This window comes from Trifolium pratense, linkage group LG2 (assembly GCF_020283565.1).
Source record: "Trifolium pratense cultivar HEN17-A07 linkage group LG2, ARS_RC_1.1, whole genome shotgun sequence".
Taxonomy (NCBI): domain Eukaryota; kingdom Viridiplantae; phylum Streptophyta; class Magnoliopsida; order Fabales; family Fabaceae; genus Trifolium; species Trifolium pratense.
Window position 1 is genome coordinate 63,872,593 of NC_060060.1, and position 26,356 is coordinate 63,898,948.

A 26,356-nucleotide genomic window follows, 5' to 3' on the forward strand; every position below is an offset into this window, starting at 1 on the left:
TAAATACATTATTTGATTCAAAGATTTGTATAAACACTGTTTTTACTAATTAATTACATTAGTATTATTTTGATAGAGGAGTGTAATACTCGAACCGATATTCAATAATTAAAATGTGATTTTCCGTTGCGTATTTTGAAAAAGATTTTACTAAAGGTAGAAATATATAAATAATGGGTTTGGGTGTTACAAACACTTCTTCATAAAACATGCATAATTATACATTATACATATACATCACTATCATTCATGCATATTCATATATCATGCATATACTTCATTTATCACCTAATCAATCATTCACAAAATACACCAAACATATAGTTTCACGTCGTCTCGGACAATACCAATACATCAACAAATACATTGTTCAGATTATGGTCATGACGGACCCTGCGTTGTTCATTTTATAGTCATGACGGACTCTGCTCCTCACATACGGATTAACAATCAACATTTACCAAGTATGTGTCAAACATCATTTATTATAAAATGCACACATAATCCCTAATGCAATCTAATGCTTCACATTCATGTTATGTCCTCTAGACACCTCTAATGCATGTGGTACCATCGTCTTTATCAGGGTATTTCACCTCTGATATCCTTCTTTATCAAACAAATATAGTTCGATATCCTTCTTTATTGGACAAGCCAATATCCCTAAATATTCATGATGCATGCACTCAAAACTCATGAATATATCCATCAACAATTATGGCATATAGCCCATCAACAATAACGTGGAACACTATCCAACGTCCGTCTTTATTAAGATAATCAATACCTTAATATCCGTCTTTATCGAATAACATAATTCGATATACTTCTTTATTAGAATAACATAATCCTAATATCCTTCTTTATTAAGTTGATTAACACCTTAATATACTTCTTTGACATTTAAACAAACATCATCAACACAATCAACAACAATTATATTCCACACATATAATCAACAACTATCATCACAATACAATTAATCATGGTTATAAACACCTAATTGCATGTTAGGATACCTTAAATCCATGTTACAAGTGCCTAATTGCACTTAAAACAACTATCAAAAAGTTGCTGTCACAGTACTGTTCGCTAAGCGAAGGCTTAGCGAAGCTGTTCGCTAAGCGAAGACTTAGCGAAGCTCACCAGAGGATCACCTGCTCATGGCGAGCATGCAGCGAGCTGTTCGCCACACGTTCGCTAAGCGAAGGCCTAGCGAACGCCTCCTGTCAGGACAGTTCAAAACCTGCGTTTTCCACACCAATTCACCTAAAAATCCCATTTTTCATGTTATAAACCCCAAATAAGTTTATATTCAAGCATAACAAGCATATCTAAACACAAAAGGATGGTTCATTTCACCGATCTACCATTTTTACTACGAAAAAGTAGAGATTTAACACTTTTACTCAAAACTCTCAAGAACACAAGTTCTTGAGTTTAATCATCTATAAACTTCGTTTTTATCCAATAAATTCGTTCATACATCATGGTAAGAGCATGTTAAACATGTTATGAACCTTAGAATCGATTTCCATTAAGAAAATCCATCCAAACTAAAACGAAAATGGGGTGGAGGAAGTTCGGGTGAGGAGAAATCGACATTCTCCCCTTCCTCGAGTCACCCACGAATATGAAATCTACTCTCTTACCTTAATCCGACGAAAGCTCGACAATTGCTCCTCGAATCTCTCCTCCAAGCTCTTGCCCTAGCTCACCCAAACTCTCCTCTTCTTCCTCTCAAGAACACAAAAGAAACATGAGAAATGAATTCTCTTCCTCACTATGCCCTTATGGGCGCTCCACACACACACAAGGCCTATTGGGCCTCAAGCCCAATTCGCTTGGCCCAATAACACGTTAACTCTCTCTACTCGCTTAATAACTAAAGTACTCGATAAATAACTCAAGTTATTAACTTAATTAAAATGCCACGTTAAATAAAATATTTTAACACATAAAAATAATAATATGAAAATTGGGTCGTTACATTATTGCTGGTTTGAAGGTTCAATGTCAGGACATTGATAAACAGCAGGCTGAGCTTGAGGAAAGAAAGAAAGTGTTCTTGAAGATGATTGAAGGCTTGGAAACTGATGAGGTCCCTGTCAAAGCTAGTGCAAATTTGGCTGCTGCAGGTGAACAAAACAATGCAGATGAGGACGAAGGATATGATACTGCTACAGATGAGGATGAAGACTCTGATAGCAGTGATGATGAATGATTTTGTAATATTTTTACTATTTTTATTGCACTTTGTTATTTGGTTTGTGGGTTCTTGTGCCCTGGATTTTAGCACCTTCTGAGTGCATGGTCTGTACCTTATTTTAATTCTGCACTTTGGATACTTTACTTTCCTGTTTTGGCACATTTTGTGGCTAAAAAGGGGGAGTAGCATTTTGATTGTTTGTTTCTGCTACATGTTGTTGTGTCTTTTGTTATGACATGTTTTAAGCAGCAGTAAGCAAGTATTCAGGGGGAGTAAAATTTTTACCCCGAGATGTTGCACAAGCTGATGAATTCAGGGGGAGTCTGCTACTAAATGGATGTTGCCCTGATGGGACGAACATGTGCTAGAAGATGTGCTCGATGACATATGCTTTGATTGATCATTTGCTCTGATACCACGCTAAGACAAACATGTTAAAACATCTTTGCTAAACATGTTTTATTTTTGCTCGAGGCTATTTGATGATAACTCCGCTGCTGCTGCCTCTGATGCATATATTTTTTCACCTATGTGAAAATTTTGTTTAAAAGATGCTCTAACATTCCTTCTTTTGTGTAATCATGGTGACTTGAAGGATTGCGCTTTTTATATCTCTCAAAGGTAATGGCCTGAAATTGTTTTAGCCAAAAATTGCCAAAGGGGGAGATTGTTGGATATTTGAAATTGGCTTAATTTTGCTAAAACAAATATTCTAACAAGATGTTGGAAAACATGTTACAACATCATATTTATTAAAAGAAATCTCGCGCATTTATGAGAGCATCTGCTATATATGGAAATCCACTGATAAACACGCTTATTGAAGATTTGATCTGATCAGGAGCTTTAAGGATAAGACAAACTTAATGGAATAGCTGGATGACTTATCCTATCTTCTAAAGTCCCTTAAACACTTTTGGAAAGTCTTGATATATCCTTAATGAAGATTGAAAAAGTATCAGATCACCTTTTATGATTCTCAAGGAGCGTCCTATTGATTCTAAAGCAAGAGGAGCGTGCTATTATGCTATATATACGAAGACCAAGCTCAAGACTAAGTATCTCATTGAAAAGTATTAGTTACACATATTGAGTCTTTGTTGAGTCTTTTATTTGATTGTAATTCTTGCTTGTGGATTCTATAACACGAGTTAAGAAGTGAGTTTATTATTTTAAGGTTACTCCTAAGCTTCGAAGTACGGAGTTTACCGTGTGTGATTCACTTGAAGCTTTTAAGCAAAAGTGAAGTAGTGTCTTGGTAAGTTGTTGCCACATCATTCCCAACATTATTTAAACAACACAGGTTGTGTTGTGTGAGTGGAAGTGAGATAGGATCTCATGTCTAGGAGTTCCTAGGCAGAAGTTGCATGAGTAGTGTCGAGGTTATAAGGCGTAAACCAGGGGTTTGCTGGAGGTCTTAGTTTAAGGCGTAAATCCTAGGGTTTGCTGGAGGTCTTAGTAACTAGAACTATTAGTGGATTTCCTTCCTGGATTGGTATCCCTCAGAGTAGGCAGTTGGCTGAACTGGGTTAACAATTACTTGTGCAATTTATTTATTTTCTATCAGTATTTTATATGTTATATAAGATGTGCCAACAATAGAAACAACATTATTCATAAAGAAGTTGTTGGGACATCTTGGGTAACATCACTTTAGTGATACCAGAATTTCAATTGGCATCAGAGCAGGCACCCTGTTCTGTTATTTTGGGTGAGCTCCAGGGAAATTACTTTCTGGTACAATGGATAAAGAAGGAGGGTCAGTGTCTAAACCCCCTTTACTGACAGGTCCTGAGAACTATGATTATTGGAAATCTCGTATGGAGGCTTTCATAAAATCAATTGACAGCAGGACATGGAAGGATGTGTTATGTGGATGGGAACCACCAATGGTTCTTGACAAGGATGGCAAGAAAACTGATGTAAAGAAGCCATATGATGAATGGACAAAAGATGAGGATGATCTGGCACTTGGCAACTCCAAAGCCTTGTATGCAATTTTCAATGGTGTGGATGCTAACATGTTCAGGCTGGTCAAGAGATGTATTACTGCTAAGCATGCCTGGGAAATTCTGAGAAAAGCTCATGAAGGAACATCTAAAGTTAAGCTATCTAAGCTTCAGATGCTCAAAACCAATTTTGAGAATCTCAGAATGAAGGAGGAAGAAAGCATTCATGACTTTCAAATGAATGTGCTTGACTTTGCAAATTCGTTTGATGCACTTGGAAAACCTATCTCAGATGAGGAGCTAGTTGGAAAAATACTCAGATCTTTGCCTACAAGATTTGATATGAAGGTGACAGCCATTGAGGAGGCGCATGATCTCTCAAGTCACAATACATAGCTGCAGGTAGCAGTTGTTCCCAGCTAATGTGGATGAAACAGATGCTGAAAGAATATAATGTCGACCAAGATGTCATGACATTATATTGTGACAACTTGAGTGCAATCAATATATCAAAGAATCCAGTTCAACACTCAAGAACCAAACATATAGACATCAGGCATCATTTCATTAGAGACCTTGTGGAAGAAAATTGCGTGGAACTTAAGCATATTGGTACAAGTGAACATCTAGCTGACATTTTTACAAAGGCACTTGACGCAAATCAGTTTGAATTTTTAAGGGGCAAATTGGGAATTTGCCTGCATGAAGAAGCATAGCAGTTACTGCAGTTGTGGCGTGCAAAAGGAAACCGCTCTCTCTCCTATCCATCAATGCACGCTAATTTAGGGAACTCATTACACACTTCCCTTAAATATGTCATTACACGCAATCAATGCTTTTTCTTCCAAATTCTAACTTTTGATCGTGAACCCTATTCTTCCACCCTTTACTACAACTTTCATCCATTCAACTTCTCAATTTTAGTCGTTTTTATGGTTTTTGGCCTATTCTAGTGTTTGTAGTAGTTTTTAATGTTTTTGGCCTATTTTAGAGTCGTTTATATAGTTTTGGCCAATTTTAGTGTTTGTAATCGTTTATATGGTTTTTGGCCAATTTTAGTGTTTGTAGTCGTTTTTATGCTTTTTGACCTATTTTAGGTCGTTTATATGGTTTTTGGCCAATTTTAGTGTTTGTAGTCGTTTTTATGCTTTTTGGCCTATTTTATTGTTTGTAGTCGTTTTTATGGTTTTTGGCATATTTTAGGGTCGATATTTGGGATTTTGACCAATTTTAGTGTTTGTAGAGGTTTTTAATGTTTTTGGCCTATTTTAGGGACGTTCTTTAGATTTTGGCCAATTTAAGTGTTTGTAGTCGTTTTTATGGGTTATGGCCAATTTTAGTGTTCTTAGTCGTTTTTATGGTTTTTGGCCTATTTTAGTGTTTGTAGTAGTTTTTAATGTTTTTGGCCTATTTTAGAGTCGTTTATATAGTTTTGGCCAATTTTAGTGTTTGTAATCGTTTATATGGTTTTTGGCCAGTTTTAGTGTTTGTAGTCGTTTTTATGCTTTTTGACCTATTTTAGGTCGTTTATATGGTTTTTGGCCAATTTTAGTGTTTGATGGGGACATAATCCAAGACACAAGTGATGCAATCCAAAGCTTAGGAGGTCCTATGAAAAGGGCTTGTGCAAGAAGAATCAATGATGTCTTAGTTCACTTCATGATCAAATCCATAGAAGGTCCGGCCCAAGTTGAAGGCTTGGCCCAAATTGAAGAAAAAGAACCAAAGTTGAAGATTATCATCCAAGCATGGATAGTGGAAAATAAAGAGCTCCTCCACTAAGCATATGAAAGTGGTGCACCAAGAAATAAAAGAGCACCACTATCTCTTCTTTATTTTGCACTTTCCTTGTAATAAATCAGCCCCACTATCATGATAGTTAGTGGTTGAAATCCTTTTGCTTTCTTAGGAGTTATTTTTTTGCTTATTACATCATCATAAGCCTTTCCTATATAAAGGAGGCATGTAACTCTTGCCAAATCAATGAATTTTGTTAAGTTTTACACATTGTGTAATTGAGAGCATTTGCTCTTAGGTTCTGGATTGGACCAAAATTGATCTTATCAAGGAATCCTTTTCTTGTGGTGATCTTCATCCATAGGCTTATCATTCTCTCTTGGATTAGAAAGAGTGTGGCGCCCCTTCTACTTATTCCATTTCTTCTATTTTCCTTTACTTTGTTTCAATTTAGTTCCTAAAAGTGTTTGTGTCAAATTCTATCCTAATTTTCATCAAATGGTGTCCATCAAGTGGTAATCAGAGCAAGTTCCAAAAAAAAAAAAGGGGGCCAAATTGTGGTAAAGTGTCTTTATTCTTGTTTTTCATTATTATTTGTGTTCCAAATATCATTATAAAAAAAAGAAAGAAAAAAAAAAGAAATTGCTACTCTTTGTGTGTTCTTGCCACACTCTAAAATTTTCTTTGTCTCCTTTGTTATTCATTTTCTCCTTTGTTTTAGAGTTTTTTTCTGTTGTTATAAATATTTCACAACCATGTCTAGTCCACCTTCACCTAGAACAGCAGCTATGGCAATTCAAATGAGAGCCATGCGTGACCATTTTGAGAGATTGTTAAGAGAACAAGGTGAACAATTCCAACAAAAATTTGATGAGTTAAAAAGGAGGTCTAATGATGGTAGTGGTGATGAGGAGGAAAGAAGGCGTAGGAGGAGACAAGGGAGGGATCCTTTGTAGTCATTTTTATGCTTTTTGGCCTATTTTATTGTTTGTAGTCGTTTTTATGGTTTTTGGCATATTTTAGTGTTTGTAGAGGTTTTTAATGTTTTTGGCCTATTTTAGGGTCGTTCTTTAGTTTTTGGCCAATTTAAGTGTTGGTGGTCGTTTTTATGGGTTATGGCCAATTTTAGTGTTCGTAGTCGTTTATTTGATTTTGGCCTATTTTAGGTCGTTTATATTGTTTTTGGCCAATTTTAGTGTTTGTAGTCTTTTTTTTTTATGGTTTTTGGCCTATTTTAGGTCGTTTATATGGTTTTTGGCCAATTTTGGTGTTTGTAGTTGTTTTTATTGTTTTTGGCCGATTTTAGGTCGTTTATATGGTTTTTGGCCAATTTTAGTGTTTGTAGTGGTTTTTAATGTCTTTGGCCTATATTAGAAACGTTCTTTAGTTTTTGGCCAATTTAAGTGTTTGTAGTCGTTTTATGGGTTATGGCCAATTTTAGTGTTCTTAGTCGTTTTTTTTTTGTTTTTGGCCTATTTTAGTGTTTGTAGTAGTTTTTCATGTTTTTCGCCTATTTTAGAGTCATTTATATAGTTTTGGCCAATTTTAGTGTTTGTAATCGTTTATATGGTTTTTGGCAAATTTTAGTGTTTGTAGTCGTTTTTATGCTTTTTGGCCTATTTTAGGTCATTTATAAGGTTTTTGGCCAATTTTAGTGTTTGTAGTCATTTTTATGGTTTTTGGCCTAGTTTAGGTCGTTTATATGGTTTTTGGCCAATTTTAGTGTTTGTAGTCGTTTTTATGGTTTTTGGCCAATTTTAGTGTTTGTAGTCGTGTTTATGCTTTTTGGCCTATTTTAGGGTCGTTTATATAGTTTTTTTTTGCCAATTTTAGTGTTTGTAGTCGTGTTTCTGGTTTTTGGCCTATTTTAGGTCGTTTATATGGTTTTTGGCCAATTTTGATGTTTGTAGTCATTTTTATGATTTTTGGCCAATTTTAGTGTTTGTAGTCATTTTTTTGGTTTTTGGCCAATTTTTGTGTTTTTAGTCGTTTTTATGGTTTTTGGCCAATTTTAGGGTCGTTTTTATAGTTTTTGGCCTATTTTAGTGTTTGTAGTCGTTTATATGATTTTTGGCCAATTTTGGTGTTTGTAGTCGTTTTTATGGTTTTTGGCCTATTTTAGTGTTTGTAGTGGTTTTTAATGTTTTTGGCCTATTTTAGGGTCGTTCTTTAGTTTTTGGCCAATTTAAGTGTTTGTAGTCGTTTTTATGGGTTATGGCCAATTTTAGTGTTCGTAGTCGTTTTTATGGTTTTTGGCCTATTTTAGGGTCGTTTATATGGATTTTGGCCAATTTTAGTTTTTGTAGTCGTTTTTATGGTTTTTGGCCAATTTTAGTGTTTGTAGTCATTTTTATGTTTTTTGGCCTATTTTAGGTCGTTTATATGGTTTTTGGCCAATTTTTGTGTTTGTAGTCGTTTTTTTTATGGTTTTTGGCCTATTTTAGGTCGTTTATATGGTTTTTGGCCAATTTTTGTGTTTGCAGTCGTTTTTATGGTTTTGGCCTATTTTAGGTCGTTTATATGGTTTTTGGCCAATTTTAGTGTTTGTAGTGGTTTTTAATGTTTTTGGCCTATTTTAGGGACGTTCTTTAGATTTTGGCCAATTTAAGTGTTTGTAGTCGTTTTTATGGGTTATGGCCAATTTTAGTGTTCTTAGTTGTTTTTATGGTTTTTGGCCTATTTTAGTGTTTGTAGTCGTTTTTAATGTTTTTGGCCTATTTTAGGGTCGTTTATATAGTTTTTTGCCAATTTTGGTGTTTGTATCGTGTTTCTGGTTTTTGGCCTATTTTAGGTCGTTTATATGGTTTTTGGCCAATTTTGATGTTTGTAGTCGTTTTTATGATTTTTGGCCAATTTTAGTGTTTATAGTCATTTTTATGGTTTTTGGCCAATTTATGTGTTTTTAGTCGTTTTTATGGTTTTTGGCCAATTTTAGTATTTTAGTGGTTTTTAATGTTTTTGGCCTATTTTAGGGTCGTTCTTTAGTTTTTGGCCAATTTAAGTGTTTGTAGTCGTTTTTATGGGTTATGGCCAATTTTAGTGTTCGTAGTCGTTTTTTTGATTTTGGCCTATTTTAGGTCGTTTATATGTTTTTTGGCCAATTTTAGTGTTTGTAGTCGTTTTTTTATGGTTTTTGGCCTATTTTAGGTCGTTTATATGGTTTTTGGCCAATTTTGGTGTTTGTAGTTGTTTTTATGGTTTTTGGCCTATTTTAGGTCGTTTATATGGTTTTTGGCCAATTTTTGTGTTTGTAGTCGTTTTTATGGTTTTTGGCCAATTTAAGTGTTTTTAGTCGTTTTTATGTTTGTAGTGGTTTTTAATGTTTTTGGCCTATTTTAGGTCGTTTATAAGGTTTTTGGCCAATTTTAGTGTTTGTAGTCATTTTTATGGTTTTTGCCCTATTTTAGGTTGTTTATATGGTTTTTGGCCAATTTTAGTGTTTGTAGTCGTTTTTATGCTTTTTGGCCTATTTTATTGTTTGTAGTCGTAAAATACACGTGGCTCATGTGTGTCAGGTAGTGGGTGGTTAATGATGACTTTTAGTATTCAAATTTTTGTCAATAAGCGTAACTTCCCAAATTTGCCATTTTTGTGTTAACTGTACGCATTTAAATAAACTTACACAATACACTTGCACACTTTTCACTCTCACAACCTACACTTTTATCTCTCTCTAAACCTCCAACAAAAATCTTCTTTCTCTCTCGTTAGTTCCTACCCTAACCCTAAACTTCATCATGGCCGCTTCTTCTTCAACTCCAACAACTAAGATTCCTCCGTTCATGTTCAAGAATCTTCAAATCGTTGGGAACGAGATGGAATTCCCTGAATCTTAACTAACTCTACTTCCTGAGAAGATGATCGACTTTGAAAGTCTTAAGGCAAATGGATTTGATGTAAAGCCTTACTTTTCTGCTCAAGGTTGGGATAGATACTTTGAGATGCTTAATGGTCCTATCTACCCAGATCTTTTGAAGAAATTCTGGATGAAAGCAAGAGTGTTTACTAGGGCTGAAGCTAAGCAAGAAGAACTTGCAGCTATTGAAAGGGATCCCAGCTTAAAGGGTAAAACCAGAAAAGAAATGGGCTTACTGGAGTTTACTGGTACACAGATTAGGTCAAACGTCTGTGGTATAAATCTCACATTCTCTAAGATTCATTTCAACGCCCTCCTGGGTTTGGAAAACTCTGGGTTGGTCTTAGACAAGTATGAGAAGGATACAAGGTTTAGAAATGATCTTCTGCATAGGATATGTGTGGATATGGAGCTGAAGGGAAAGGTTAAAGGTTTGACGGATGAATGCAGAGTTTTATTCAAGATCATTATGTCCTCTATCAGTCCAAGAGTGGGTGGCACTGATACTATCTCCTGGACTCATCGACATCTGATCTACTTTCTTCTGACTGAAAAGAAAGTAAATCTGGGCGATTATTTCTTTGAGAGGATTTGTGAAGCCATCTTCTTAAGCAAATCTCAGAGGAAAACAACTATTGTTTATCCTAGACTGCTTTCAGATCTTCTCTTTCAAGGTCGCATTGTAGGAAGTCTGAAGAAGTTCTATCCAGAACTTGTGGCTTGCAAGATCACTCCAGAAGTCCTGACTGGTAGTTTTCTGACAAAGATGCATCTGATCAACACCAAAGTGGTTCAACCTGCTCAAGAATTTTCAGTTCGTCTTGAAGATAGGTTGTATGTGGATGGTTATCCTCTAATCTCTGAATTGGATGCTGAGCACATCATTCAGGATTATCTGAAGGATCTAAAGGCTGAAGGATTTGATGTCACTAAGGAGATGATTCCAAAGGCTCCAATGAACATGTACAATCCTAAGCAGAGGAAATCCAAGAGGAAAGCTGATACTCAAGAGGATCAAGTTAAGCCAGATCTTCTTGCTCAAAAGAAAGTTAAGGTTGAGCAATCTATGGCTGAACAGAGAACTAAGAGGAAACATGAAGATGCTGCTGACAAGGTTGCTGAAGCATCATCTAAAAAGCCAATCATTCTTGATGAGGAGGAAAGTGAATCAGATGAGACTCAATCTGATGATGAGACTGAGTCTGATGAAGAAACTCTTGGTGCCAAGCTGCGAAAGAAACAAGTTCCTGAATCTAAAGGTAAGACTCTTAAGTATGTCTTTAATGAAGCTGAAATTGGAATAGGTTTTACCAAACCTCTTAGAACTATCCATCCCAAACCCATCAATATTTCATCTTCTGATAACCCCCTCTCTGAACTAGAAAAACACCTAAGCCCTGACCCCTTAAATAACCATCCCTTTACTCATGAAACCAACAAATCATTATCACCTCCCAAACCAAAATCACCATCAAATCTACCATCATCTGAACCTCAACCAGATATCTCTCCTGCACTCATTAACTCTCCCACCAAACAAACCTCTCCCAGCAAATCTCCTGAACGAACCTCTGAACCCACATCATCTGAACCAGCTTCTGAACCTAACCCTAACTCAAGTGCTGAACATATTTCTCCTGAGCATGTCCATACTTGTGCCTCAAGACCTTCAGAGGCAGATGTTGTTATCATTGACAACCCTGCTCCTGAATCACCAAAACACTCTACCATTCATTATATCTCTCCCACACCCTCTGACCTTTTCGGTAACCTTTCCAATCATCTTTATAATGATCTTCTTAGGTTGTCCAAGATTAAAAACAGGTTCTTGGTATGTCCTTCTGATGTGGATGCTGAAGTTTCTGCTATCAAGGCCAAGGTCTGTCGTGATCTGGATTTGGTTGGCGAAGATATTAAGGCTGTGGTTAGTAAGAGGGATCTGAAGGTGGTGAATCTGTTGAGAGAAGGTCTTGCAAGGGTTAGTCGAAAGAGGTTAACCATGTTTAATCATGAGGAAACTAAGCGTGCCAGGATTGCTGCTATGACTGCTAGAGAAACTGCTAATGAGGTGCTTCTGAATGTGTTTAAGAATTGCTGGGTGGATTCAAAGCTGTTTAAGAGTTTAGAAGCTCAGAAGACTGAATCTGAACGACTTGCTCAAGCCACTGAGGAGATTGCTCAAGAGGCTGCAACTTTGCATCAGGAAGATGTTCTTATGCTTGAGGCTGGTGAATCTTCCTCTGGTGTAGCACAGGCTCCAGTGGATGCAGATCAACTACGGGTTTTACAAGAAGCTATTGAGCAACAAAGGGCTGATCATCAGAATCTGGAATCCAAGGTGGACACGCTAGATTCTAAGGTGGACACTCTCAATGATAAATTCGACATCATCATAGCCCTCCTCAAGAAACCCTAGGATTCTAAGCACTTATTATATGTTGTTTTAATTATTTTTGTTTGTTTTGTTTCTCAGCTTCTGAACATTTGGTCTTAACTTTTATGATTTTTAATCTTGGTTTTGTTTCTTATGTTCTTGTCTTTATTGTGTGTTTATGCTTTGGTTCTATTATCTTTTCATAATTTTGTTTGTTGTTTGTTACACCTTCTTAATAGACAGAAACACAAGAACAAGCAGATTTTAAAGAAAATTTTTTATTATTAGCTGCATATGCTTGAATACATTGGCAAAAGAAGAAAACATAAAGACGACCTAATCCTATTCAGATGGATAGTACTCAGAAGAAATCTCAGATTTCTCCTCAGCATCATCTGATGATATCTCTATAGGCTCTGGGTTCTGCTCTTCTTCTTCTTCTTGTTCCTCTTCAGGAACATACCCAGCCAAGAATTCAGCATAGTCAGCGTCAATTTCATCTTCCTCAGACTCAGAGTCTGACGAGATGATGATGATTTCAGCTTCTTGTGGCTTCTTATTGTCTTCTTTATCTCTTTCTTCTCTTTCTCGTTCTTCGTCTTTCTTTCTGCGAAACTCAGCGATCCGAGCACTAAACCTCTTCATTCTTCTTGATTTTCTTTCTCTAAATATTGTTTGCGTTTTGTTGTGAAGAATGTTTGTCTAACTTGTTCACTATTTATAGCGTTTTTGGCGCTTTGTTTTTTTTTTTTTGAAATAAATTCACCTTTGTAACAACCAATTTCTATCTTTGACTGTCTTGGTTTTCTAACCTTTTGCTTTTTGATAATGACAAAAAGGGGAGTAGTTACGCATTAATTGATAAGTTGATAAGTTTCAAAAAGTTGAAACCACGCTATTGTTTGTTGTGTTATTAAAGCTGTTTTTGCAAATACTTATTTTAATGCGGAGACTAAGTATTTTAAAACTGAAAATAAATTTCACAAGTAAGGATAAGTTAAAAGTGCAATTTTAACTTAACCTTATGAGACTTAGGGGGAGAGCTTGCAAACCTCTCGCTCTGAAGAAAAACATGAAATTTGTTTTTATTATAAACTACTTAAATCTTATACTAAATTAAAATATCATGGATAAAACTTAAAGCTTAGGCTTTATGGAGTATCAATCTTAGGGGGAGCTTGCAAACCTCATAAACATAAGAGAAACATGATAAGTTAATTTAACAACAATTGTCAATTAATACTTATGTTTGTCATCATCAAAAAGGGGGAGATTGTTGGAACAAAATTGATTTAAAAATGTTTGCCCCTAAATCCATTAAGGTTTTGATGATAACAAAGTATTAATATACAATTGGAAGGACTAAAAATTTATTTTAGGTGTGCAGAACTTAGCTTCAGATAAGCTCTGAAGAAAGCTCAGAAGATGAGTATTCAGAAGTTCACAAGGTTTCAGAAGATAATGGTCCTCAGTAGTTACAAGCATCAGAAGATGAAGTAATCAGAACTTCTTAAAGTATGAGCTTCATCAAACTCTGAAGATCTTCTTGAAGTCTGTGAAGATTCTCATTTGAAGGTCAACTCTCCTACCAATGAAGAAAAGGACCCTTCAACCTTGATCAGAACAGCTAATCTCTTTTTGTCTGTCCACTCTTGAGAACGTGGGATATCAGACTTATTAGCTGAATAAGGAAAGTCTTCTCTACACATGGTCAAAGTGTCTGAAACTCTTACTCTATTTTGGAAACGACCAAACTGCATCAGACAAGTTGCTTGAAGACAAAGGATATCTTCATCAACGGTCATCTTTGCAACGACTCTTTCTCAGTCCTATATATACTAGAAGAATCAAGTTGCAAAGTAATTAACAATTTTACACGCGCTCGAACAAACTCTGATTTACGAATACAAGCTCTGAACCTCTGAACTAGTGTTTTTAACTCTTAGTCCAAATACTTTGTATTCATTGTATTTGCTCATTAAGGTTCTCTTAAGAGCAGTTGTATTCTTTCAACTACTTTATTATCTCTGTAACTTGAGAAGTCTTAAGCTTGTGTGCTTAAGTGAGAAATCTTAAGCTTGTGTGCTTAAGTGAGAAGTCTTAAGCTTGTGTGCTTGAGCATTGTTGTGAAGTCTCTTGCTTGTGTGCTTGAGCATTTGTAATCTTGTGTGATTATAGTGAAATCCCTTGGAAGTGCAAGGGGACTGGACTACTCTCGTTTTGTGAGAGGAACCAGTATAAATTGCTTATGTGATCTCTTTCTCTCCCTTATCTCGTTTTATTGTGTTACTTATCCGCTGCTGTTGTAGTTAAGTTAAGAACTTTGAAAAAGTTTTAACTTGGCTAAAACACAATTCAACCCCCCCCCCCCCCCCCCCTTCTTGTGTTTTCACACCTTCAGGGATTTTGTGAGAAGTTAAAATTTTGAACTTTTATAAAAAAATCTGAAATTGTTGATGCAAAATCTGGAAATGAATGATGAATTTATGAAGAATATGAGAGGAATTTGCAGAAGAAGATGAAGAAATAGAAAAATAATTTAGTTGGTGATGATGTACCATTAGATCCATGAACATGCAAAATTCAATGGTCTCTTTTTTTTACAATAAGATCAAATGGTTAATATTAAGATTTATTGAGGTATATGGTGGACCTCCTACAATGTTGATCCACCTAATATATTTGGGGTTGAAAATTTAACGGAAGGGACCTTTTTGACTAACAGAGATATCAATAAGGGACCCAGATGGACCATTTATTCATTAAGGGACCAATGTGAAACCAAAAATTTCTTTAAGGGACCAAAATACTAATTAAGCCTAAATTAATTTATGTTTGAATAGCCTCTTCCAAAAGTGATTCTTATGAGTTGAATTTGTTTGGATAGTTTGAATTAAAATTGATTTTGACAATGTAATGACCAAATTATCCTTTAATAAATATCTCATTCTAGATGATTATTTAAGCTTATCTAAAAATATAACATGGAGTTTAAAGTTCACACATTTATTTATTTATTTATTTATTTTTTATAATTGTTCCACATTTATTTAAAATAATATTAATTTATACGAGTTATTTTTAATATAACAAGCTTCAAAAGGTGTAAAAAAACAATATTATATACTCCCAGACTTTGTACAAAAAATAGTCCATGTTACAACAATAATAAAAAAGGCCCAGATTTTGTCAAAAATAAAAAATAAAAGGGCCTAGATCTCTGTCATCATCATCATACAAATTGCGCACCACCGTTTGGTGGTCACCGACTCGCCGTCTAAACAAATTCACAGACCACCGAAAGCAAACTCTTCCCTGCAAGCAGCAACAATTTCTCACATCTGCTGCTTATATAAAAAAAAAATTCTCACATCTGCTCATCGTTCTCTTCCTTATTCCTCTTAAACAACAACAACAACATGCACACATAAAGGGTAATAAAGGAAGGTAGTCTTGGGAAACTAAAAATGAAATTCAGAATTGATTCTAGTAAACGCAGAAGCTCTGAATCCTAACTTTAAAGAGAATCGATTTTGGCTCCCTAGAATTGATTTTGGATGATCAAACCAAACATGAATAATTTTCACTTTCACGGTAGGAATGAGAAAAAACGTACGTTAAGCCTAGAAGTGAAACCAAACACTCACCAAGTCTTGTCTTTTTAGCTTAAGAGTTAAGTCTTTCATGAAACGAAGTGAGAGGAAGGAAGACCATTTGAGATTTGTTTAGTAGTTTGATATTTGCTAAAACTAAAAGAGAAAATGGAAAGAAATCACGGCTAATGCTATCGTGGACAAATGATCTACTGAATATGAATTTTACGAAATTCATTGTTGGATTGAAAGTTTATATCGTATAGATCATCCATAAATTTTTTAAATTTTTTGAAAATCATTTGATATGTTATTGAGACCCATCAAGATTTACGTTATTTAATAAACCGTTAATCTTGATGTGTCTCAATAACATATCAAATGATTTTCAATTTTTCTAAATTTTTCTATGAATGATCTATATGATATAAACTTTCAATCCAACGGTAGATTTTATAAAATTCGTATTCGTTATAATGTTATTCATGTCTGGTCCACCATGGACCACTTAGAATTTACCAAGAAATCACATATGAATTAGAAAAAGTGGAAAACAAGGGCACATGAAAAACAAATCCCAAATCTTGAAACAAAAACCCTAAATTTTCGAAATCATAGATCTCAACATCAACCTCCTACAAAATCCCAAATCCCACATCAACCTCCTACACCCGAAGTAGGTTTGTGTCATCGTTTTCCTTTGTTTTCGTTATTCTGCTTGTTGTGTTCATGGTGTTCTTCGAGTTTTTCCTTGCTTCATGTTCTTCTTTTTCGTTAATTTGCTTGCTAAAATCGCTTGGTTTGCTGTGATTTCTCCACTATGTTTTCATTTTTCTGTTTGTTGTGTTCATTTTTGTTCCTATTTCATGGTTCTACTTGAAGCTATAGTTGTTGTGTTATCTATGCGTGCTGATATGGGTAGAGCTCAAAATGGGGAAAATAAATTCATGGGTATGTTATTAAAGGTGGATATGAAGGATATCAGATTAAAGTTGTTAGAAAATCTGGAAATTATTGATGAATTTATGAAGGACATAAAGAAGAATGTGTGGAAGAAGATGAAGAGATAGAAAAATGATTTAGTTGGTGATAGTGCACCATTAGATTCCATATGGCCATGCAAAATCCAATGGTGTCTTTTTTACAATAAGATCAAATTAAGATCAAGTGGTTAAAATTAAAAGATTTATTGAGGTATATGGTGGACCGCTTACGATGTTAGTCCACCTTATAAATTTGGTTAAAAGTTAACGGAGAGGATCTTTTTGACTAACAGATATATCATTAAGGGACTCAAATGGAACATTTATTCATTAAGGGACCAAAGTGAAACCAAAAATTTCTTTAAGGAACCAAAATACTAATTAAACCATTAATTTACATTTAACTCACTTTTAACCAAAATCAATTCTATCAAACTCAATTCTACTAAACTCAATTGTAACCACCGCTAAACCAAACAGACACTTGGTCTTTTTGGAATTGAATTGAATTGAAGTATGACTCAGCCTAAAAGTATGACTCCCAAGTGGTCCCTTTGTTATTGCTCTTTTTCTTTCTATAATAGATTTCACACATTTTCACTGCAAGACTCTTCCTAATTGTGTTCTTCACACAGGTACTTCTACATTTCATTACACTTTACCATACTTTTATAGTCTTTTGTTTTCTACACTTGTTGCTAGGGTAACGAAGGAAATGGAGTTACAATTACCACAAAATAGTTTAATTCAAAGAGGGAATGAAAATAGAGATTTGATAATTCACATGGAAACCATGTTACAAAGTGTAGAACTTCCCTTAGTCTCAGGTTGTTGTATATACAAAGTACCTCAAAAAATCCGAAAACTTAATCAAGAAGCATATACTCCAACCATTGTTTCCATTGGCCCATTTCACTATGGTGACAAGAGGTTAGAATCAATGGAAGATCTGAAATTAAGGTACCTCAAGAGTTTCCTAGAAAGAACTCAAAAGGGTTTAGGTGATTTCATTGAATACATAAAAAAATCAGAAGAAATCATTAGATGTTGTTACTCAGAAGCCATTCAACAAACTAGTGATGATTTTGTTAAGATTATTTTAACTGACACTTGTTTTATAATCGAGTATTTTCTTCGGTCGCTTGAGTGGCCGCAAGAATATCCTTTATTATCAAAACCATGGTTGAGGTGTGATGTTAAGCTTGATCTGATATTACTTGAAAATCAGCTTCCTTGGTTTGTTCTTGAAGACTTGTTCAACTTAACTGAACCTAGTTGCATCGATGGCGAGGTTTCTTCGTTTTTCGATGTTGCTTTTCACTATTTTAAGGTTCATTTCCTGCAGAGTATTTTGCCTAATGAAGCAAATAACAATAAGTTTACAATCCACTATTTTCATGAACACTATCAGCAATATATAATGAAACCTGATCAAGTTAGTATTCAATTACATAACCTCACTGATCTGTTACGAGTATTTTACTTGCCGCCTGATATGTTACCAAAGAGGGAAAAACAAATAGTGAAGCATTTATATAGTGCAAGCCAATTAGTAGAAGCAGGTGTAAAACTCGATGTTGGTCAAGATTACCCAAGTTTACTCGAGTTAAAGTTTGCAAAGGGCACACTTACGATACCAAGATTCGAAGTTTGTCACTGGACTGAGACACTGATAAGAAATGTGATTGCGTTTGAGCAATGTCATTATCCGTTTCAGACTTACGTGACTGATTACACGATCCTCTGGATTTCCTGATTGATACAAGTCAAGATGTCGATAAGCTTGTTGACAAGGGAATAATGATTAACACATTGGGTGATAGCAATGCAGTTGCTAAAATGATTAACAATCTTTGCCTTAATGTGGTTCAGGAAAATATCAATGGCAGTTATATTTCGCTGTGCAGAAAATTGAATTGCTTCTATGAGGATCCTTCTCATAAATATAAGGCAATTTTCATACATGACTACTTCAGCACTCCTTGGAAAATAACGTCTTTTGTAGCTGCAATTGTGTTACTTTTGCTTACTCTAATTCAAGCCACATGTTCTGTCATCACATTATTTTAGGTTCAATTCTGTTGTATTATTCATTCTTCAATAATGTTGTCGTCTTCAGCTTTTGCTACCGGGCAATATGACTGACACTTGATCATTAGCCCATTTGTTTTACATTTTGAGATGCCTCAAACTAGATTTAGTGATAGCAAGTTTTGTATTTTTTTTATAGTGTATTAAGAAGCACTTTTTTCCGCTTGATTCCACTGAGATCTAAAACGAACATGCTTCGAGCTATGATTCCTTTCTGATATTTCATCATTTCATGCAATAGAGCTTTCAATAGTTTTCTTTATTAATTTCCTTTTTGTTACTAGCAGTCATGCAATGTATATGATTAGTTGCTAATTTTATCGATATTAAGCATGTAAACACGACACTTAGTAATGCTAAAATTCTTTAAGGTATACTAACAAAGTATAGGTCAGGTTTTTGATGATATTGAAAGTGGTGACAAATGACACTGAGGCAACTTTAGGCCCAACAACATCAACCTCCTCAATCTGTTTAGATAATAGTCACAGACACTAGGCAACTAAAATTAGTGTAGATGCAAGTTGTTTTGCAGATATCAGAAAGTAGAAACCAGAAAAATGAAATGTTGTTTTATACTTGCAAGTCGGCAGATATGGTTGTGGAACCTGCCTTAGCCAAGGCCTTTGGAGTGAGATAAGGACTCCAGCCTGCACTAGATCAGAATATAGGTTATGTAATTATTGAATCTAATGCATATGTTGTTGTTAAATGCTTAAGTTCCAATTCTGTTCTTGCCACAATAGACACAGTAATTCAAGGTTGTAAATCTCTTTAAACACCAGTTTGATAATTTTCTTGTTAGTTGTCACCACAATGTTAAGGCTCATAATTTGGACTGGCAAGGAAGTTTGGCACTAGAACATAGTAGGAGAATGCCCCAAATCAAGCTATTCAATCTTTATGTACTAGTTTTATGCAATCTGTTGTTTAACTTAAAAATTGGCAGAAAATGAAGAGGGGTGAGAAATAGTTCAAATGGACCTCCACTAGAAAGAATTCATCATCACCTTTTGATTTTGAATATCTTCTTCAATGGAGTTAAGAAGAAAAAATACAGTCATTAAGTAAGAAGAAATGGCTTGTACCACTGATTTAATAAGAACTTCTCCACCCACGTAAGAAATCATTTTACTACTCCAGTTGCAAATATGTTTCCAAACTCTATCAAAATAGCCTTTTGCTCAATTCAATCATTAAAAAGGAGACCTAAATACTTTCTTGCTCCAATGCACTCAAGGACGCTTGGAGCATGTTTCTTATAGCTTATCATATTTTCTTCCAATTTTACACCTATCATCTTACTTGGAAAAAAAAATTAATTAATTTTTTATGTCATTTCACACTTATAAGCTAGTCAAACCGCTAATTTTACCAAACACTACAAATTCAATAAGCTAGTTTATCCCCTAAAAGCTAGCTTATAAGCTATCCGCAATTTTTTACCAAAGCCCGACAAAACCATTTTATCGGCTAACCTAGCCTTCTCCGTTCCTTGGGACCAACAAGAGGTAGTACAAGAATATTCACTTGTTGTCCATCGACTACGCCTTTCGGCCTGATCTTAGGCTTAAGTTGGTTCTGCACGAAGTGAGTCATAGAGTTCATGTAACTTTGTCCAAAAAAAAGAGTAGTAAATTAAACTACTTGTAGCAATATCTATAAATAGAGTAAACCACCCAATTGGTCCCATGTAACTTATCTTAATGTGTCAAATTAGTCTCAAATGGTTTTTCAATATCTCCTTACCCAAAAAAAAAAAGTTTTTTCAATATCTATAAATAGAATCACCGGCCTATTTGAGAAAGTTGTTAAGAAGTCTTACATCAATTACGAGATGACCTTAATATATGTTTATAAGTGTGGTGCTAAAACAAGTGGTTGATCTGGGTTGTTGTGTTGTTATGGCAAATAAAAAGCCTCTCACATCTACAATGGTTAGATCATTACAAATTTACAACTGTTTCATAATGATTGTTGAAATGATAGGGTAGGAAATACATAAATGTCAAGTAGAAAAATCCTATTTATGTCTCATTTTGCCTTACGGGTAACCAGTGGCACTTATTGACAATTTGCCATGTTGTAGAAGGCAAAAAAAGTCCAATTTATCCGCTGTAATTTTATTGTCATGTTCATTTCGGTCTTAATAGATAGAAATCATGCTGCATGATCCCTAAACTTTATAATGTGTGGAATTTTGTCTTTCTGTTTGATTTTCTGTTAAGCTATTAACATAGTTTGTCATTCTGGTATCATGCTTTTGAAGCTTCAGCACCATATATGATCCTCCTTGAAGTGGACTTTTCTAATCATAAAATTCGCTAAAAAAAAGTGGTCACATGATTTGAATGTTCCTTTTTCTGTTAACATATGACAGAAAATCAAATACAACAATGAAAATGTGCATCTATAAAAGTTTAGGACATTGCCTGTCTCAAAGTTTTGAGACCGACCGAAGTGCACGTGGCCCTTGGTTAAAGATGGTAAATTAGAATTTTCCCTAAAAGAGTTTTGTTATGACTATTCTATCAAGTAAAAGATATGGTTTTATTTTCTCCCGCTTTACTTTGTTTCTTTGTTATATTGTTGTGTTTGCCTCATCTAAATAGTAACTCTTACATGGAACAGGAGGATTTTGAAAAACTTCTGACATATCCACGTCGTATCCGACATGAGTCAACTGTAAGTGATGTTAATTCTTGCCTTGGCTAGATTACAAATGTATCAACTTGTTATCGCAACATGGTGGGACTGTATAAAAATAGTCGTGATCGTGAAAGTGTGAATTTTCAGTAAAGAGCTATATAAGCTGCAAATATGTTTCTAGAATTTCTTTGATTGGTTGTATTTCTGTCATAAACTCTAATCTCAAAGTAACCAAATTAGAGCCTGTATGAGTTCTGGATGTTGTATGGATTTATAATTTATATATGTTTGATTCTGCTATGTGTTTGTCTCATCCATTGTTTTTGAATTAGTCATTATATTATATCTATTTACTTTATGACAAATTTTTTCAATGTTGTATTTATTGATTTTATGCTTCAATCAATCAGTTAATACACTTGCATGTAAAGTGATCAATTTCTTACTATAGCGAAATGAGAACTATGCTTTGAATGGGCCGTGTATATTTGTTAGGTTGTTAGTTAATGGAAGTGAAATTTGAATAGGAAGCTTTGCCTATCGACAAAATCTTATTTGGCTTCATGGGAATATTGAAATATCATTGATTGAAGTGCTATGACTTATCTGGTTGTGATGTTTTCAAAGGTAGGGGCTGGTCTTCCTGTGATAGCATCCCTGAACCGCATAATCTCTTCTGGTGATCCTGTTCATCGCGGTATAATATCTTTCGTCGTCGTACGATTACATCTTCTAGATATTATTTCTTTATGCTTGATCACATATTCATAGTTGGCAGTCTTCCACATAAATGTAAGGTATTGTTATGTTAATATTGTATTTTATGTTGTATACTCTTACTAGGGACATTGGGGTATGTAATGAGTGAGGTTGAAGATGGAAAGCCACTGAGCAAAGTTGTAAGAGCTGCTAAAAGTCTAGGGTACACTGAACCAGGTTATTGACTACTACTTTTGAAATTGTATTGTTGAGTGTGCTCCTTTTGCTAATTGCTACACAGTTAGTTTCTGATAATTTACCTTTAAGCGTGTGGACTACTTATGTGCACTGTCTTGTTGCAGATCCGCGTGACGATCTTGGTGGAATGGATGTTGCTAGAAAGGTTCAATGTTTGTTTTTCTTCTCCAAAAATTAGTTTCATTAGCTGTTCCGCTTTATCCAAAACCTCGCAAATCTGTTTCACTGGTTCACGTTAGCAAAATTCATGCGCTGTATGCCACTAATGAGGCTTCAGTTTCATTTCCAAAGTTGTGATATTGGAGTTTTTTAAACTTTTTAGTTGACCATTTCTTATCATGGGACTTTCTGCACTACTTTTGAATGAAGTTGGATGTATTATTATGAATAATAATTTAAGATGGTCTAATGCAAACTTTCTGCTTTTTGATATTGAAACAGGCTTTGATTCTTGCTAGAATACTTGGACATCGGATTAATATGGATAGCATTCAGGTTTGTTAGGCATTTTTAACATTCTACTTCCATGTCCCGCCTTTCCTATATTTTGCTTATTTTCCTCCTATGTTAATAATTTTATATGAATTTGGAAGATTGAGAGCTTGTATCCCAAAGAAATGGGGCCTGATGTAATGAATGTTGAAGACTTTTTGGACCGTGGACTCTTGTTGCTAGACAAAGATATTCAAGAGAGAGTTGAGAAGGCTGCTTCAAACGGAAATGTTCTGCGATATGTCTCATGTCTGTGTCATTGAGGGTCAAAGGTATCTATTTTTTTTCCTCCCTTCATATTTTATGTTCTCTTATTTCATGTTCAATTCAATCTTTGCATATGTTTTGGTAACCTTGACTGCTCAAAATTATTAATATTAAATACATCGGCACCTTTTATATTAATTCTATTTTTTCTCCTTTTCCTAGGTGTGAAGTCGGTATTCAAGAGCTTCCAAAGAATTCTGCTTTAGGAAGATTAAGAGGAAGCGATAATGTGGTAAACTTCTTTTATTAGAATACTTTTTTGCTGTCATGTACTTTTGATTAGGATTCTTTTCCATATTAGAGGGTTGACCTGTACAATATGCTTTCATTCTCAATTTCTTTGCTTTTCCATATACTACAAATTCAGCTTTGCAGAGCAATAACTTCAAAGACTTGACCATTTTGTATGTTGATGCAAATGACAGTTGGAAATATACACTCGATGCTATAGTGACCAACCTCTGGTTATTCAAGGTGCTGGAGCAGGAAATGACACGACTGCAGCTGGTGTCCTTGCTGATATTGTGGATATTCAGGATTTATTTTCTTGAGGGAAAAGTTTTTGTTCCGTGAATTTAAAGAAAAATAAAAGGTACAGCTGCTAGGTATCTTGTCCTAAAATCTTGCTGATGTGCTGGGTTAAAATATATTATTGGTTGGTCCCCCATTCATGGATTTATTTTGATTTGGTAATTTGTACCGTTCTCAATGTTGTTTTCAAGTACGGTGATTTCAATGTAAAAGTTTGCCTATAGTATTATTGTGCTCATGGCCTATAGTATACATTTTAGGTGAAAATATCAAGTTGATGATCAATAATGGAGCTTACCTGCAGACTTCATATGGATGAATATTACTAGATTACATTTTAGGTGAAAATCACAAGTTGATGATCAATAGAGCTTACCTGCAGGCTTCATACGGATGAATGTTACTAGATTACCTGCGAGGCATTTTTTTCCCCTCAAACACATTCTAATGTCTGTTTATGTTGGAAATGTTTTTGATGTAATATTACTTTTTTATTCGGTTGGTATAGAACTATGAGAATATATATCAATGTCGGCTGTAATTGGTAATAACTTTAATCGCAATAATTTTGTTTGGATAACATAAGGATATGGTTACGACTTGTATCATCTAATAAATTATAATGCACTATCATCCTTTAAAATTCTGCTAATTCAGTGCAATCAAAATAGCAACCTGTAGGGCCTTCATCTGGTAAAAGGGCCAGCATGACTGGTCCTCTAGCACCCTGATCTACTGTCATTGTGCCTTTGTGCCAGTTGAGATCAGTGCCTACAAACCCAGGATGAACACAGTTATTGAGTATGTCAGGATTTTTCTTGGAAAGAACTCTTGTGTAGGCATTGAGGCTGGCCTTTGATATGCTGTATGCTGGAAGCATCATTCCCCACCCATTAGCTTCAAGAGCATTTCCTTTAAAATCATACAGAAATTTTTTCACTGTGGCATCTATTTCCTTTAGACCCTCCTTGTCTACTTCTACGCACGATGCTCCTGCGTTATTAATCTTCACAGAACAATCTGTCAATTTACTTCTGTTTATCCTAATATTTAGGAATTGACTCATTTTGTAGCATATTATTTGTTCAATCTTATGTTGACCTTAAAGATAATGATGATTATAAACACTGAAGAAGATGATTAATATTTTAGATGTTAGAACTTAGATCTACCCAGTAAGGGGAATTCTTTGATCTAAGATCTAAGAGCTCATTAACCACTTTTTTTGATCTAAGATCTAAGAGCTCATTAACCACTTGAGTCAAATGTCTTGTTTTAAATGATTGTCCTTTAACATACTTACGTACATATTAAGAAAATTAATTGGAAGGTGGATATATAAAGAAAGGATTTATGTGGCATTGCAGGCAGGGTGACAAATGAAACAAACTAAGACAGGTAATAATAAGTCAAAGGCATGTTTGTTTATCATTTAATTCAATTATTATTATAAGGAATTATTCTTGAAGATCCGTTATTAAGTAAATCTATTGGTATGTGTATCAAATAAGAAGCATCGCCAAGTTTGTGATTTTGTTGACATGTTGGTTGGCTTAAGTACTGCAAATGAATCATGATCATGTTCAGCGTGCATCATGCACTCAATAGCAATTGCAACAAAAACCTTTCATTTGTTGTATCCTAAAGTTGCTCAACGGAGTAAAAGTAAATTTATTAAGTCTTGATATACTCTTTGATTAAAATAAAAAAAAAAATCTAGATAACTCTCAATTTTATACTTCTTCTAGTAATTTTTATAAGAAACAAAAGACATAATCATCAAAACCATGAAAACACATTGTAAATAGTTATTTTCATTTAATAAACCTATAAATTTCAATGTATTCCATACATACCGCACATGTTAGACAAACCCTTAAAATAATTTAAGTAATGTTTATAAACATATATCATGATATTACAAACATATTCAAAATTATATCTTTTATTAATAATTTAGTTCCATATATACCCCTAATTTAAAATAATTTCAATGAAGTGTGGGTCTCCTATTTTAAACATATAATTTAGAATATAGTACCCTCTATATATGAAGTGTGAGTCTCCTATTGAAAACATCTCATATATTTAAGTACTATGATACTTATTTTCTCATAAAATAGGTGACCCACACTTCATTGTGTTAGTAGTGTGCCTCAAGCGTATATTATGATACAACATACCGTTAAATATATTTTGGTCGTTTCCGTGAGTTTAGCTCAGTTAGCAAGCACAATGCATTATATATGCAGTGGATCGAGGTTCGAAATCCGGTCATCCCACTTATAACAACTTTTATATGAACTTTCCTTTTAAATTTACTATTTTTAATTTTAGTCCTTTTTTTTTATATAATCCATTGTCTTTCATTCATGTATATAGTCAAGATAATTACACATGGATGGAAGGTAAGCGGACAACAAGTTGCGCCGTTAAACCTTTTTGAAAAAGATTACATGTTTCAAATAAACTAACAAAGATTAACGATTTAATAGTTAAATTGTTTAACTAATAATATTTCAAGATATTAATACTAATATATCATTAAAAACAAAATACTTACATCAATTCATTGAGATTTTATGAGGGTATAAGTGTCTATCGATTCCAACTTTCACATTCCCTTACAAAACTTATGAAACATTAATGAAAAATCACTTCTAATTGC

The 26,356-nt window shown here is 34.4% G+C and overlaps 1 protein-coding gene and 2 pseudogenes across 1 annotated transcript; 2 read left to right on the forward strand and 1 right to left on the reverse strand.

The window, feature by feature from the left end:
* Positions 1 to 17,255: 17,255 nt before the first annotated feature.
* LOC123911380 lies at positions 17,256 to 19,046 on the forward strand (annotated as a pseudogene).
* Positions 19,047 to 20,642: 1,596 nt separating this feature from the next.
* On the forward strand, positions 20,643 to 24,268 carry LOC123905211 (annotated as a pseudogene).
* Positions 24,269 to 24,325: 57 nt separating this feature from the next.
* On the reverse strand, positions 24,326 to 24,754 carry LOC123905212 (salutaridine reductase-like). The gene has a single exon (XM_045954839.1). It carries the CDS (start codon positions 24,752 to 24,754, stop codon positions 24,326 to 24,328), a length of 429 nt encoding a protein of 142 aa, XP_045810795.1.
* Positions 24,755 to 26,356: the final 1,602 nt, after the last annotated feature.

What these genes read in the sequence shown, in the direction of transcription:
- LOC123905212 (XM_045954839.1), bottom strand. Translation starts at nt 24,754, where the DNA reads ATGAGTCAATTCCTAAATATTAGGATAAACAGAAGTAAATTGACAGAT.